General features: G+C 35.4%; 1 protein-coding gene and 1 long non-coding RNA gene across 6 annotated transcripts in view; one reads left to right on the top strand and one right to left on the bottom strand.

Annotated features, from left to right (window-relative positions):
- The window catches only part of ZNF654 (zinc finger protein 654), a 102,259-nt gene extending 92,601 nt beyond the window's left edge, over nt 1-9,658 (top strand). For 3 of the 4 annotated variants that reach the window (XM_010590384.3, XM_064273087.1, XM_023548162.2), the window contains 3 exons: nt 2,004-2,145; nt 6,065-8,402; nt 9,015-9,658. In XM_010590384.3, the coding sequence (XP_010588686.2) occupies nt 2,004-2,145; nt 6,065-8,402; nt 9,015-9,022 (2,488 nt within the window). In that variant the 3' untranslated portion in view covers nt 9,023-9,658. The remainder of the gene's footprint in view (nt 1-2,003; nt 2,146-6,064; nt 8,403-9,014) is intronic. The other variant, XM_064273086.1, reaches the window with a different exon arrangement.
- LOC135228303 (uncharacterized) overlaps nt 1,130-16,147 on the bottom strand; it is a 17,408-nt gene continuing 2,390 nt past the window's right edge. The window contains exons 2-3 of one of the 2 annotated variants that reach the window (XR_010318699.1): nt 13,452-13,583; nt 1,130-8,432 (exon numbers count right to left, since the gene is read on the bottom strand). This is a non-coding gene — a long non-coding RNA (uncharacterized LOC135228303). Of the gene's footprint in view, nt 13,584-16,147 lie in introns of both variants that reach the window. The other variant, XR_010318698.1, reaches the window with a different exon arrangement.

Below are 16,147 nucleotides of genomic sequence, written 5' to 3'. Positions count from 1 at the left end.
CTCTGACTGGCCTGAGTGGAGTCAGTTTTCCACTCCCGAATCATTATCTTTAGTGGGCTGGGGAAGGAGCCAGGAAGGGTCAAATAGGAGACATGGCCACTTGGGTTCCACTTTTTGTATTAGGGCTATTCCCAAAGAAGAGTGGCTCACTGTGAGCTAGGTAGTGCCACTCCAGTTAGTGATTCCCAACCCCACGTTATTGTCACTACCTCCATTATATAATGCTGTCATCAAGGAGACTGACAGTATATTAATAGTTGGGGAAATAGTACCTATACCAATATAGACAAGGCAGTATATGAATCAGTAAAAGGGTTAAGATCTATCCTGAAGTAGGTATCACTTTAGTTTGGGAGTATTCATGAAAGGATTTCATGAAGATGAGGCACTTGAGCACGTGATATGGGCTGTGAAAGAAAAGCTCATCTTAGAAAAAAAAAAAAAAGTTATTTTTGAAATAGAGCAATCAGCATAAACAAAAATGAGCATAAATGAAGCACATTAACTGACGGAGTTAGAGACCAACCTAAGGAGTACCCAGGATTCAAATCCTTATCCTTCTGACTGTGAAATCCAGGTTTTTGATGCAATTAGCACTATATCATATATTGAAATAAGCACTAAATGAAATGATCAGGGACACTGAAAACAGAACAGTTAGCAACCACTGTACAAGTGCATATGTAAAATTAAAGGGCCTAATAAATTAAGATGGTAGAATTGCTGCCAACAAAAATATAATTATAAAGACCACGGGAAAAGGTTAGAGGAATGTTAAGTGTCACTGGCTTATCTAGGAAAAGACAAGGAATCAATTTTGCAAGGTATATGATTATTTTAAAGTAGATTAAGGAGACGGAAGTCTAAATTGAAATACCCAGGCATGGAAATTTGGAAAGAAATCAGAGCTAAAGATGTGGGAGGAAGTTGTGAAACCTGGTGAATTTTTTAAGGGAGTAAGTGTGCAGAAAAAAAGTGGGTGAGTGGTGGACAGACACTTAAGGAACGTCCACACAACTCATACAAAATGGAGGTGAAATTTTAGTTTTACTTCTTATATGTTGCTTGCAGTCATTTTCTGTTTTGTGTTTTCTGTATTGTCTTCCTAAGTAGACTATGTACACCTTCATGATGGTAATCAAGCTGTCCTTAACTTTAATACTTGTATGTGCTGGGCTCAAAGAACATACTCAGTAAATCTTTTTTTTTTTTTTAAACATTTTCATCAGTTATTTCAAGAATTTTAGATTATGATGCTTTACATAACTTTTATGACAAGTTTTAAAGAATTTTAATTTGCTAAAATGTGATACCCAGATACATCAATTATGTCTTATAATTTGTCTTTGCCTCAAAACCCACTGATCCTAGCTTTGTCCATCCAATTTAACCTTACCATACTTTATGAAAGAATCTACTTATGAAATACTTTAAATGGTCCATAGTTTTTCTGTTTAAAAATACTCTCAGTGAAAGAACAGATGATCGTAAATATAAAATTTCATATTTTATACATTGTTTTAAAACAATACTATGATATACTTACACGTTTAATCTAAATTTGGTATCTTAATAGATTAAAATGAAAAAAATATGAACCATTTCTTTTTGCAGAAAGTCTACATTGATTTCTAAACCTGCAAATAAGATATTAAAGGCCAAAGGTTTTGTTTTATTTTGTTTTGAAGTATATCATTAATATTGGTGCACTGAGATTAGAATTACTATGTTGATCAATTTTTAGAGATCTTTTAGGCATACCAGCATGTGACTGGAATTCATTCCTTACCACTGCAAAATTGCAATTTCTGATCTCTCTTTTTCTCCCAGCTTCTCTTAGTCTCATGTGGGGTAGCAGAGGTAGTGTGGAGGTTACCGAATAACCACTTATACCCACCTTGTATACATCCTAGCCAGGGCACCACAGAGCCAGAGGAAGGTAGCTAATGTCTGTATCTGAATAAACTGTATTTTTGATATTTCTCTTTTTTTCTCATTTACAGGGAGTTGATTTTCATATGGAGTAAACTACAGCTTAAGTCTAATCCTTCAAAACAAGTTTTTGTAGATCAATGCTACCAGCTTTTAAGAACAGCAACTAATGTGAGAGTCATATTTCCTTTCATGAAAATCATTAAAGATGAGGTAAATAGGATATATTTATCCCTTGCATTTTAAATTAAATATAAATGACAGTTCACTGAAACTTGAATCTCTTACAAAAAAATTTATTTGATTATAAAATGAAGGGGAGGATTTTAAATCCACATTCTCAATATATTACATCCTTTCCTCCCCGAGGCCCCTGCCCCCAAGCTCTCAAAATGATACAAAGGATATACGTAAGTGAAAATAACTGAAAAAAAGACAGAGGAAAAAAAAAGTGTCATTTAAAATTTAATTTGGGGATGATTGCTTCCATAAGAAGCTGTTACCTTTTTTCTTATAGTTTTGTCAGGTTTACCATTATCCTAAGTCCCATTTTAGATTCTTAACTCATTTGCAAATGAAATTTTATATATCTATAGGTAATACCTGCTCAATATCATAGAGAAAGTTCACAGTGTTAAGTCTGTTGTTTATGAAAAAAGAATTCTGAAGCATTGTATTAAAAAGTCTTATTTTTTGAAACCTAAGGACAGGTTTTAAAAGTAAGTGTAAAAACCCATTACTTGTTTTTAAAAAATTAGTCCTCAATTAAGTTTTTTTGGGGTGCCACTTGCAATTGAGTACAGTTCTACCTAAGAGTCTTACATAGACATGACAGTGAATCCTGCAGATCCTTAAACTTCTCCCCAAAAATATTAATGACCTTGAATACAAAGACAGGAAAAGAGAAAGGTGTCTTACATTTTAAGTAGCTCTATTTAACTGAATCTTTATGTGGGTTATGTTTAAACATATGAGGAGAGGCATCCATTAAATAATGTATTTTAAATTTTTCTTAGGTATTTATGTGTTTATCACATTCATTACCACATCATTAGATGTATGACCATGGAGTGATCATATTACCATGATATAAAGTTGGCAGCATTGTATCTGAGGGTTTTTTTCTTTTTCTTTTTTATTTCATGTTTATTTTGCTAATTGCATTCACAGCATCATTATTAAATAGTAAAATGTCATCCAAATATACTGTCAAAGTTAACTTCTACTCCTACCTAAAAAAAGGAATAAAAAAGCAAACTCTGCTATAGAACACTAATTTTCAATATTTGATGTGCATCAGTATCACCCGTAGAACTTTTAAAAATGCAGATGTATCTGTATTTTTTTTTTTAACATACGATTTACATTTATACCAAAGGGTGGAACATTGCTATGGAAAGTTTATGATGTAAGTGAGGTTCAGTGAATTATCATAGAATTTTTTTCCCCATATGTCTGGCCAACATAAGAATACATTATTAGAGGACAAATTCAAAGGTGAAATAAATATTAAAAACAATATATAACAGTTCAGACTACTGCAACTTTTTATCTCATGGAATCAATCATTCATGTTGCTTCAGTGCTATGAAAAGAGGTATAGTTACAGTGCTGTGTGAGTTGTAGGAAAGGAGACACTACAGAATGCGTATATAAGAAGACCTCACGGAGGAAGATAGTGTAAGCTGGGTTTTGATAGAGAGATGAGGCTAATACTAACATTTGTAGAGGACTTCATAATTTCCAGAGCACTTTTACCTCATTTTATTATTTGTTTCTTACAACTCTGGTGGCATTAATAAGGGTAGCAGAGATAATATGGGAAGGTGGGTGGGAGATGAATGAGATTAATGAAGAGAGATGGGGGCGGGGGAGTGTTAGATCATAAAGTGATTTGAATGCCATATTAGATGTTGGAACTTCAGGTCATAAATATCCTGGAACCTTTAAAAGATTTCAGGTAAGGAAGTGGTCTATCCCCTTTTGTGATGATCCTGAGATTTTAAAACTTGGATAACTGGGTACATTTTGATTTCATGAATCAAGCTAGAGAACATAGATAGTACTTTGGAGAGACAAAAAGAATTCCGTTTTGAACCAGTGAGTTTTGAATTTGCTGTATCTGAAAAGAAGTCCCTGGGTGGTACAAAAATGGTTAAACACTTGACACTAACTGAAAGGTTGGTGGTTCAGACCCACCCAGAGATGCACTGGAAGAAAGGCTTCGCGATCTGCTTCTGAAAGGTCACAGCCTTGAAAAACCCTATGGAGCAGTTCTACTGTGGACACGTGGGGTCGCCATGAGTCGGAACAGACTCAATGCAGCTGTTTTTTTTAATCTGAGAAATTAGGTGGGAATGTGTAATAAACAATTAGAAATAAATTCAAATTTGGAAAAGGATTCCAAGGTGGAGATGATGGATTTATAGGCAGAAACTAAAGTCAGTGTAGAAGATATGACCTCACTCATCCTGCATTTATTCAGAGCTCACTACCTGCCGAGCTCTATGTTAACCATAGTGGAGTACAGAAAATGAGACAGTATCATTCTCGTCTTTTAGTAATTTAAAACTGGGGGGAGCGTACATAGGTAATTATAAAACAACGTGTCAGTGTGTCTAGAAATACGTATAAATTATTCTTTGTAGAAAGAATGTTGTTGTTCCGCCTCATAGTGACCCTATACGACAGAGTAGAACTGTCCCATAGGGTTTCCTGAGCTGTAATCTTTATGGAAGCAGGTCACCAGCTCTTTTCTCTGCAGAACCACAGAGCTTTTGGTTAGCAGCCTAGTGCAGGGCTCCTCATAGAATAAAAATGAAACCAAACCCTTTGCTGTTGAGTGGATTCAGACTCATAGCAACCCTATCAGACAGAGTAGAACTGCTCTATAGGGTTTCCAAGGCTGTAAATCTTTACAGAAGCAGACTGCCACATCTTTCTTCCCATGGAGTGGCTGGTGGGTTCAAGCCACCAACCTTTTTGTTAGCAGCCAAGCACTTAAGCACTGCTCACCAGGGCTCCTCCCCTTATAGAATTAAAAAAAAAAAAAAATGCTGTCAAGTGGATTCTGACTCATAGTGACCCTATAGGACCGAAGAGAACTGCCCGATAGACTTCTGAAGGAGCGCCTGGTGAATTCGAAATGCTGACCTTTTGGTTAGCAGCCATAGCTCTTAACCACAGGGTTTAATTCTACCCCAGAGCAGGGGCCAGACTGAATGGGGAGAAAACCTTCGTAGTAGAACTGATTCTCAAAGAATGAACTGGAGATCAGTAGAAATTCACCAGCTAAATAAAGGTAGCAGTGTGGTGTGCAGAAGTCTGCCTTAGAACTGGAAGTAGTTAAGCAGGGTTACACAGCAGGTAAGCGACTTAAGAGGATATGAGGCTGGCAAAGTAGTATTCCCCCCTGCACTCTGTAATATATGCAGACAGTATGATGTAAATACATATATAATTTTAAAGACAAATTATTGCTGTATTTTCTGTCATTTAAACCAGCATTTAAATTATTCTTTGAACTAAGATGTGTAAATAACAGATTCTTAAATAAAATTTGATGCGGTTATGTGATTGTAATTGCCCTCTTCATGTGGGCCACACTTCCCCTCTTACTTGGATAAATTAATAAGTAATATTACTTAACACGTAAAATCAGTAATATTATTTAGTACAGCTTTATTAAGAAGTTTCCACAAGCAGTTCTTTTTTAAATGTAGATATTTTTAATACTAAAAATTGAGAAATGTGTCTTAAATACACATAAATTAGTTCTTCTGCCAGAAAATATAAAATTAGTACCTAAAATAATAAATGGGGTCTAGGCTTAGAGGAAACAAATCCCCATAAATCTTAATGAAACATTTTGTTCTATAATTAGTAGTGCTTGTAAAACTTGAAAATTAATTAAATCAGAAGCTACAATGCTACCTATTCCGAATTATTCTTAAGTGGGAAAAAAAAAAATTTATATATTAAAAAAGAGTTGAACAAGACTTCCTACTGAAGAAAACTGCACATTTGGAATACTGTTTATTCAGCTTTCATTTCAGAGTTGTATTTTAAAAAGATAATCCAATGAGTGTATTTAAAAAAAAAGTATTTAGTAGTGATATTTTTCCTTCTACAGGTTGAAGAAGAAGGCTTGCAAATTTGTGTTGAAATATGTGGTTGTGCTCTACAACTAGATCTTCATGATGATCCCAAAACTAAATGTCTAATTTATAAAACAATTGCACATTTTTTGCCAAATGATTTGGAGATTCTCAGGATTTGTGCACTCTCAATATTTTTTCTCGAGCGTTCCTTGGAAGCGTATCATACTGTTGAAAGGCTGTACAAACGTCCAGATGAAGAATATAACGAAGGCACAAGCAGTGTTCAAAATCGTGTTCGCTTTGAATTACTTCCAATTTTGAAAAAGGGGTTGTTTTTTGATCCTGAATTTTGGAACTTTGTAATGATTAAGAAAAACTGTGTAGCATTATTGAGAGATAAATCAGCAGTTAGATTTTTAAATGAAAGTACACTGGAAAATTCTACAGGTAATCTCAAAAAGACAGTGGAACGGCAAGGTTTAGATGAAGGGCTTCACTCTCTTACGGATCAGACCACTGGAGAGTTGGACTTTGATGATATATATGGAGTGCAGTCTAAAGGTCATGCTAATACAAAGAAAAACTTTACAGCTCTGAATGCTTCCAGAGTCGATCACAATGTCCCAAGGCATCGGTGTGTGTTATGTAACAAAGAGTTTCTAGGTGGTCACATTGTAAGGCATGCCCAGGCTCATCAGAAAAAAGGCAGTTTTTCATGTGTAATATGTGGTAGGAAATTTAGAAACAGAGGACTTATGCAGAAGCATTTAAAAAATCATGTTAAGAAAATACAGAGACAGCAAATAGCTGTAGCTCAAAAGGAAGATCAGGAAATTCCTGCTTTGGAAGAAATAAATTGTTCTGATTCTTCCATTTCATTTGAAAATGGGAATTCTGATAAGAATTTGGAAGTACAGCTGCTTACTGTTTCCACTGATGGAAACAAAGAAGTCATCCCTGAGCATGTGGCTGAATTCATTGAAATTCCTGTAAGTGTATCAGAAGAAGTTATGGAAAACACTATTAAAAATGGCAGTCCTGATACTCCTTTAAATAACGTCCTGGAGCCTTTACCTGAATGCGAAGATGACGAAGAAGAGGAAGAAGGCGATTATGAGGAAGATGATTATGACCTGAATCAAGAAACTTCAGTACTTCATAAAATCAATGGGACTGTGTGCCATCCAAAAGACATATATGCTACGGATCAAGAAGGAAACTTTAAGTGTCCGGCTCTTGGCTGTATCAGGATATTTAAAAAAATTGGATTTCTAAATAAGCATGCAAGGACTGTACATCCAACTGATTTAAATGTGCGGCAAACAGTAATGAAGTGGAGCAAAGGAAAATGCAAATTTTGTCAGAGGCAATTTGAAGATTCTCAGCATTTTATAGATCACCTTAATAGACACAGCTATCCAAATGTGTACTTTTGTTTGCATTTTAATTGCAGTGAGTCCTTTAAGCTGCCATTGCAGCTTGCTCAGCACACAAAAAGTCACAGGATGTTTCAAGCTCAGTGTAGTTTTCCAGAATGCCATGAGCTGTTTGAAGATCTTCCTCTGCTCTATGAACATGAAGCTCAGCACTATTTAAGTAAAACACCAGAATCATCTACACAACCAAGTGAATCAATTCTTTGGGACGTTCTTAGGGACTCAAATGCTAATCATCAGGAGACAGACTCATCCAGTAATGAGAAGCAAACTATTAGTCTGCCGGTTTCTACTAGCAAATCAAGGAAGGATTATACAGAACCAAAGACGTGTATAGAAACTATGGAAAAGAAAACAGATAGCTTAGTTCAGAATGGAAATGAACATTCTGATGACGCTGTTTCAGATACAAGCTTGACAGACCAAAAGATGCCTGATGTGGAGCCAAATTCTGGCAATAATTGTGCCATTAACGATCAGTTAGTCAATGGACACGGTGAAATAGAACAGACACCTTTAGTTTCGTCAGATCCTGCTTTGAAAACTGATAAAAATAGAACCAGGACAGAAAACGGTTCCATTTTACCCCGTGTTGTACCACAGGAACACAATACTCTGCCAGTATCTCAGGCACCTTCCAAACCAAATTTGACAAGTGAACATACTTCTTATGGCTTAATTTTAACAAAGCCATATGTCAGACCATTGCCTCCCAGTTACCTTGATGAACGATACCTTAGTATGCCAAAACGCAGAAAATTTCTGACTGATAGAGTAGATGCCTGTTCTGATCAAGATAATGTTTGTAAAAAGTCAGTGAAAAGATTAAGATGTGGCAAATGCCTGACCACCTACTGTAATGCAGAAGCACTTGAGGCTCACCTTGCACAAAAGAAATGTCAGACACTCTTTGGATTTGATTCAGACGACGAAAGTAAGTCTTCAATCTTCTCAGTAGGTATATCTATAGAAATAGAAAATGCTATAGATAAAACTATAATAGACTTCTACATGGTTAAAAAATTAACATCTGTATAGCACAGGTAATAAAGCAGTACCCTAAAAATTACTTTCTTTAACCCATACAGCCACCATGAGGTGATATGACTATTCCTGTTTTATAAATCAAGCAGTGAAATTCTCAAAGGTTAAGTACTTTGGATAGGCAGAGACCTATGAATTGTAGAAGTCAGAACTTAAACACAGGTCTTTCATACTCTTTGATCTTCCACTGTATCAAAGGCTTTTCTTCATTCCAAGTTTTATGTAGTAAAATGTCTAGAAACAAAGTAATTATGATGAAAACATGTTTTCATCTGCATGCCAGGATATAAATCAAGTGAAGGTGAGCATCTGTTATAACAGAAGTGAAAAAGCAGCAGAAAATAATTTTAATAGAATAAAATTCCGTAAAAGATGAGCTTGCCCTTCTACTGATATCAGTATCCTTTGAATAAGGAAGGGTATAAATTAAACAGAAATATGACTTAGAATTCCAGTTGAACATCTATACAATTTGAATTAACAGACGTGTTCTGTTTTACAGGTGCCTGATAAAAATGTTTCAGAAAGATCTGTCTATCAAGCAGTAGTATGAAAAAAGCACTACAAGAAAATGCATCATCAGTTTGCTATTTCCCTGATGGCCTTAATTTTAGAACGGTCTTGGATTACTAAAGAGAAAGGCGCAAAGCACATTTTTAGAATGAACTTGCAGAGATGTGCTGATTTAGACTCCTTAAGGGTCATTACAGAACCCCCAAAGTACCAGTTATCCAGAAAACCACGTTTAAAAAAAGTTTACGATAATTAACAGCAGCACGTTCAGTTTCGCTTATGTGAGGAACACGTTCAGGCGACTAGTCACAGAGAAAAACCAGCTATGGCCTTACGGAAAGGGAAGTTAACCCATTAAAAAAAGGAGGTTGGTTTATGATTAAAAAAAACAAATGGGATTTGTTTTCTTTTTATGCATAATCAGATTATGTCCTCCCATCTGGTCAAACGTGGTTTAAGGAACCATTGCTGTTTGGTTCCTGTTATAATTTAGAAATTGACACATGAAAATAAAACTTGATTTATCACCATGTTACCCATTAAATACTGTAAACTTGTTTCCAGATGATTAGACAGACAAAATTCAACGAAGGGCATGCCAACATTGAAAACTAAAAAAAAAAAAAAAGTTTTGCTAATAAGCTCTTGACAGAACCTTCCACGTTTGTAAGATAAATTAGTTATATTTAAAAGACAGCAGTGTTGTACCATCAGTGACTTTGGGAAGACATGGGAGGAATCTGAGACCATTAAAGGCTGTATAGTTGAAGGAAAACACTGAATTGCAAATTCTTCAATGTGAATAATGGTATAAGCACACTGGGATATTTCTGTTTGAATTTAGAGTAGTGTTGGGACATTGCTTGATAATTCATAGTAAGGTCTTTTAGACATTAATGTGAGTTATCTAAGCACAGTCCTATAAGGATAACTGGCGTTTAAAAAAAATTGTCAGATAAGAATCAGGTAAAAAAAATCCATTGATTTTATTCAGTTAGGAGATTTAACTCCAAAAAATAAGCCATACTACTCGTGCTTTCTTGTTCAGTAGTGATGAATTTGGTCTGCGCAGTAATTTTTATATATAAAAGGAAGTATTTACATAAAAATTTGCACAGCAAGAACACAAGAGATGTATTGTTGATTTATTTCCCTTGGTGACAAGTAATTTTCCTAAGGAAGATTGTAATTGATAGTGAGTAAACTGTTGAAACAATAAATGTTTTTAAAAATACCTTTTCAAATTAGATGTTTTCTGCTTGTCCATTCTTGAAAACAGGAAGCCTAAAGACCTCCTTTTACCTAATATTTTGTTAATCTAAAACAGGGATGAAAAGAACAAAAACGCAAAGGCAAATTCTTAAGGAAAAAAAAAAAATGGAGCTACTATTGTCAACCAAATATATCCAGTTATTCCAACTGATAAATTTTTGTTCAAAGCAGAGAATCTCATCAGACCTATTATAAATTTTAGGATACTAAAGCTTCTTCAATCAGGTTACTGAGGAAGTGGGATATTCTTCCAGGGTACCATCCAGACTTTACTGAATTAGGATTTCCAGGTCACGATACCGCAGATGACCTAGAAAACAATTTACTAATGAGTTGATTTATCACGGGACATCACTACTATGCAATGATGGTCAGAAGTCCAGTCCAGTGAACATTAGATTCGTTTTTGTTTTGTTATGTAGCCTATATTAGGCTGTGGGATTTATATTTAAATAACAAACAAAACTCATAATCAGATACTTTAATCCTTTAAGGTTAACTACAGAAAAAGTTTTCCATACTCCCTGATACTCAAAATGTAATGAGTTCTGTTTCAGTTCAGTTTTAAAGTGTATGATGTAATAAAAGCCTGTTGGGAAAATGGTTCGTTTGGAAATGAAGTTTTTCTTGAACTGTACTTTCTGCTTTGTACATTTTCCAAAAGTTTAAAATAACTGTTAAAATTTCATCACATTTTTTACTTTTTTTAAAGAAGTTGTAACCATTGACATAAATCCATGCCCACAAATTGTTAACATTTTCATTAATTTGCAGTTCAGACTAAGATGTTTTTAAACATATTCCACTTGTTATTTTTATTTGTTGGTCTTTAATTAGGGTTTTTTTGTCTACTTTTGTATTGCTAAGAGAGAATGGTTACTGAAAGAAAGATCAAATTGGTTTATGTTATAACTGTTTCAAAGAATGATTTAAAAAATTCTATTTGACCACACTGTCTTCAACCTTTTTATTTATATACTTCTCAAATAATCTCTATTGAAGAAATGTGTACATTTTAATATTGTGTGTCTTATAAAACATAAACCTAAACCATTTGGCTTTCATGGGGTGTGTAAACTTCCAACAGTTCTAATTTGGGATTCAGAAGAAAAGAAAGCTTTCTTATTCTTCTCATTCTGCTCTTTTTTTCTACTTTCCCACTCCTTCTGTTTTGAAAATGGGTTTATCTTCCATGGACCAAGTTTCAAACCTTTGTTTTTAAATAAAAATTTCCTTAAAAAAATTAAATATTAACTTTCTGCTATGTGTTAGTAAGGTCAAGAAAAGAGCAAATCTGAATTTTTGCTGCTCAGACATTATGGAGGAAGTAGAAAAGGGGCATATTTGTGGGCAAGGACACTGGTACTTTGGGCTTTAGCCATATTCATTTTTAAAAAAAACTACCAATTACATAATTTGAGTAGCTAATTTATAACATTAAACTTGTGATTTTTTCTTTTTCTTAAATCACACTGAAGGTTCAGCTGTACTCCGTTCATGTTTGGTTTAATACTGTTGTATGGATGGAAACCCTAAAAGAGATGCTAGTGTTTATTTTTTAATTTATTTGGTACTGTAAAACACCTTTTCAGAATGATTAAATGCTGCATATGCATTTTGGAATTGTTATATGTGAAAGATATTACAGATTCAGCAAGAAAGGAAATTTGTGCTTCCTTGTTGAACATTAAATTATTTTACTTTGCATTTTATAAGAGTACAAATTAAATCTGAGCCATTGAACTGCAATAAATCAACAATAGTGTTTCATTTCAAGAAATTTTTTTGTACTGTACATAGATTTGTTCAATAAAACATTGTCCTTGTTGGTAATGAAGTGTTCAGTTTTATGTAGCAGACTGCTTTCAAAAGGAATTAGATTTATTTAAACCAAACCCATTGCCGTCAAGTTAAGGCATATATATTAAATACGAAATTTCTATTGTGTCTTATTTTAAGGAAATGGGTTATTTTAGTTAGTATCTTTACCATATTTGACTTATTAGTTTTTCTCAAACAATATAGAAAAATAAAAGTCTGAATGTTTACACAAGATGAGATACAAAATACTTTTTAAAAATATTTTAACTAATGTCCACATGAAATAGAAATAAAAGTTAACAGAATCCTGGTTACTAAAATTATTTTAGGTAAGTGGTTTCAGTGTGTAAAACCCAGTGGGTAGAAGAACTCTCTAAGCCAGATGGTGGATGGATTTGGTAATTCTTCAAAGGTGAAGAGTCTCTAGTGGAATTTCAAAATTAAAACCTAAGCAGCAATATTTATGAAGTCACTTCGAAACATGAGGATGCAAACGATGATGTACTTCTTACAAAAGCATTTCAGTGGGAGAATGTTGAGTTAAGAATCTTTAACCAAAAGTGATGTTTTTGGACATGGGGGTTCTTACTGTTTTGGTTCACTAACAAAGGAAAACCCCTTACCCTATTTGCTATAACTTAAAAACACTTGGCTGCTAACCAAAAAGTTGGCAGTTCAAACCCTCCCAGTGGATCAATGGGAGGGAGGCCTGGTGATCTGCTCCTGTAAAGATTACCCTATGGGCAAGTTCTACTCTGTCACATGGGGTTGCTATGAATCAAAATCTACTTGATGGTACCTAAGAACAACTGGAAAAATGGGGTCTGGCATAGAGACAGACCTCTTTTTGATGTGAAGAAATACCACTGCAAATGAATAGACAATGGGTTAAGTAGTTATTTGGACATATTATGAACATTATGCTTTTAGAAGTACTACAAGAAAGCTATTGAAGCATGCTAGAGCTGAAATCTAGAATTCTGTCTATAGTTTATGGTCTTGTGATCTTAGACTATTAAATCCATATTCAGACCAATAAATGTATTGAGTTAAACAAAATTGTAAGAGTTATCTAAGCTCCATTTTCCTTTTCTGAAACTTGACACATGGGAAGCAATGAAGTAATACGCTTACAAGATAACCAAGTTATGTTGCTTTTCATAGCTTAATGTAAAATTCATACTGATTTCAAGAATCCACTGATAGAGGGATAGAAATTTTGTCTATATATCACGATTTGAAATGGAGGTTATGCAATATTACATCAAGTAAAAATTTAAAAGGGGAGAGAGGTTCTTGCTTTATGTGTGCTGCATTCTGGGGGAAGACATACCTGGTTGATGTTGTTATTTTCCACTAGCAGGGATTCTTAGTGTGGTCCTCAGAGCAGCAGAACCAGCATCATCTGGGAACTTCTCAGAACAGCTCAATTCTGAGCCTCAATCCAGACCTTCTCAGCAAGAATCTAGAGAATGGGACCAATCTCTTAAATGCTTCTGCTGATTCTCAAGTTTGAAAACACTGATTTAAAAGCAACAAGGTTTTCCCATGTCCTACAAGGTGGACATTTTAAATTCCTAGACCTCCTCAATCTGTTCTAGAACATTTAAAATGCACCCCTTGAGGGCACGGATGACATCTGCCTTGTCCACTGCAGCAAGCACTTTCCATAATGCTTGGTCCTGTATTAATCGGTACTTAACTACTACTGGATGAATGAATATTTTAGTAGTAAGACCTAATACCCCAAACCGCTCTAGAGAATTCTTTTTCCCTAAAAAAAAAAAAAAAGCTACCAGAACATGATTTAATGTTAATAGAAACAACAAAAAGAGTTGTGGAGATGAGTGGTATTCAAATTCCAGCTTGGTAGTTTTATAGTGTAGAGCCTTAAGCAATTAACTGTATCCCACAGCACTCAGGCTTCCTCCTCTGTTAAAAGCAGACAGCTTGTTCTTGCAAGGTTATAGGAATTACGTCTGTGAATAGCCTGGTGCTGAGCCCTTTCTGTTAGGATTTTGCAAATTTCTTTTCATGTTACAGTTCCTGACCTGTTTTGGGCTCCAGACATATTAAAAACCCCACTTGCTTTCATCATGCTGATTTATTCCATGCATTTTTTGCTATTGCTCCCTTTAGCTGTAATGTACCTTCTTTCCAACCTACCCCTCATTCTTTGATTTAATCCTTCTTGGGCATCACCACTTTCTCCAGAAATCCTGATCTCTCTTGATAATTCCTGATCCCCCCGCCCCCGAAACGTACTTCTCCCAGTCTTTCTCTTCTGGGTATATATGGCAACTCCATTCTTTGTGTTGCCCAGACTAAAACTTTGCCATCATCCCCGACTATCACACAAGCCACCATCTTCCTTCACCTGGACTACTGTAGCAGTTTCTTAATTGGGCTTTCTAACTACACTTCGGTCTATTCTTCACACTAGAAGCCAAGTGATCCTATTGAAAACAAGTTAGAGCATATCACTTCTCAGCTTAAAACCCTCCAATGGCTTCACAACTCATTCACGTTATTCAAACATTTATTGCATATCTACTATGTACCAGCTACTGAGAGGCAACAAACAAATATGCAGTATGTTACAAATGCTATGAAGATAAAGCAGAGTTGTTAGGGAAAGTGTAAGTAGCTGTGGGGTTGGTGGTGGTGATTTTAAATAGGGTAATGAGGGAAGACCTCTTTGATAAGCTGACTTTTGAGCAAGATCTGAATGAAGTGAGGGAAAGAGACATTCAAATATCTGAGGGGGAAAATACACCAGGCAGAACAGAAACAGCAAAGGCACCAATGTGACTGACTGGAGTGAAAAAATAAAAGTTACTGTTGAGTCAGTTCTGACTCATGGTGAGACTGGAGTGAGGGACCGGAAATAGTAGGAAAGGAAGTCAGAGCGGTAAAAGATAAAAGTCAAAGTCTTTAGAATGGTCTACAAGGCCATTAGATGTGCACTGTTCAATACTGTGGCCACTAGCCACGTGTGGCTATTTAAATTTAATTAAAATTTAAATAAAATACAAAATTCAGTTTACTAGCCACATTACAAATGCTTAATAGCCATATGTGGTCGATGGACGTATTGGACAGCACAGATACAGAACATTTTAATCATCTCCAAGTACTTTTAGACAGGTCTGCTCTTTTATCAGCAGTTCTCAACTAATGGTGATTTTGCCCACCAGGGTTATATGGCAGTGTCTGGAGATACTTTGGTTGCCACAACCTGGCATAGGGGGTGCTACTGGCAACTAGTGGGTAAAGGCCAGGGAGACTTACACATCCTGCAGCACACAGGACATACCCCCACCACAAAGAATTATCCAGCCCAAAATGTCAATAGTGCTGTGGTTGAGTAACCCAAGTCTAGATCAGTCTGGACTGCAACTCTAATCTCATTGCTTATTGCCCCCATTTTGCTTAAGCAGCTTCAGCCACACTGGCCCCTTTACTCAGGACCTCTTCTGCTGCTTCTTCCTGGAACACAATTCTCCTCTGGTTCATTCTCTCGTATTCTTCAGGTCTTTACTTCAGTGTTACCAGAGAAGCCTGCATAGAAGTGCAACAACCTCTCTATCCCCTCCTCTTATTTTTCTCCATAGCATCTTCTGGCATAGTATATATTTTCTTATTTATTGTCTGTTTTCTTCCATGAGAATGCAAGCTCAGAAGGACACAGTCTTTTTTTTTTTTTGTAAAAGAACATATAATTTCACATCCCTATTTTCTTAATTGTTAAATTATTTTCAATCAGTCATGGTAATTGCTCCCAACATTTCAAGTTTCTCTGTCCTTTATATTCTCTATCCAGTAATTAATGATATGGGTAAGTATTTAAATCCCTTATAACTCTCCTGTTATAGCTATAAAACCAAACCCAACCCATTGCAGTCGAGTCAAATCCGACTCATAGCAACCCTATAGGACAAAGCAGAACCGCCCCACAGTCTCTCCAAGGAGCACCTGGTGGACTCGAACTGCTAACCTTTTCGTTAACAGCTGTAGCACTTAACTACT

Source organism: Loxodonta africana, chromosome 20 (genome assembly GCF_030014295.1).
Source record: "Loxodonta africana isolate mLoxAfr1 chromosome 20, mLoxAfr1.hap2, whole genome shotgun sequence".
Classification (NCBI taxonomy): Eukaryota; Metazoa; Chordata; class Mammalia; order Proboscidea; family Elephantidae; genus Loxodonta; species Loxodonta africana.
This window is presented reverse-complemented; position numbering and strand designations above follow the sequence as displayed.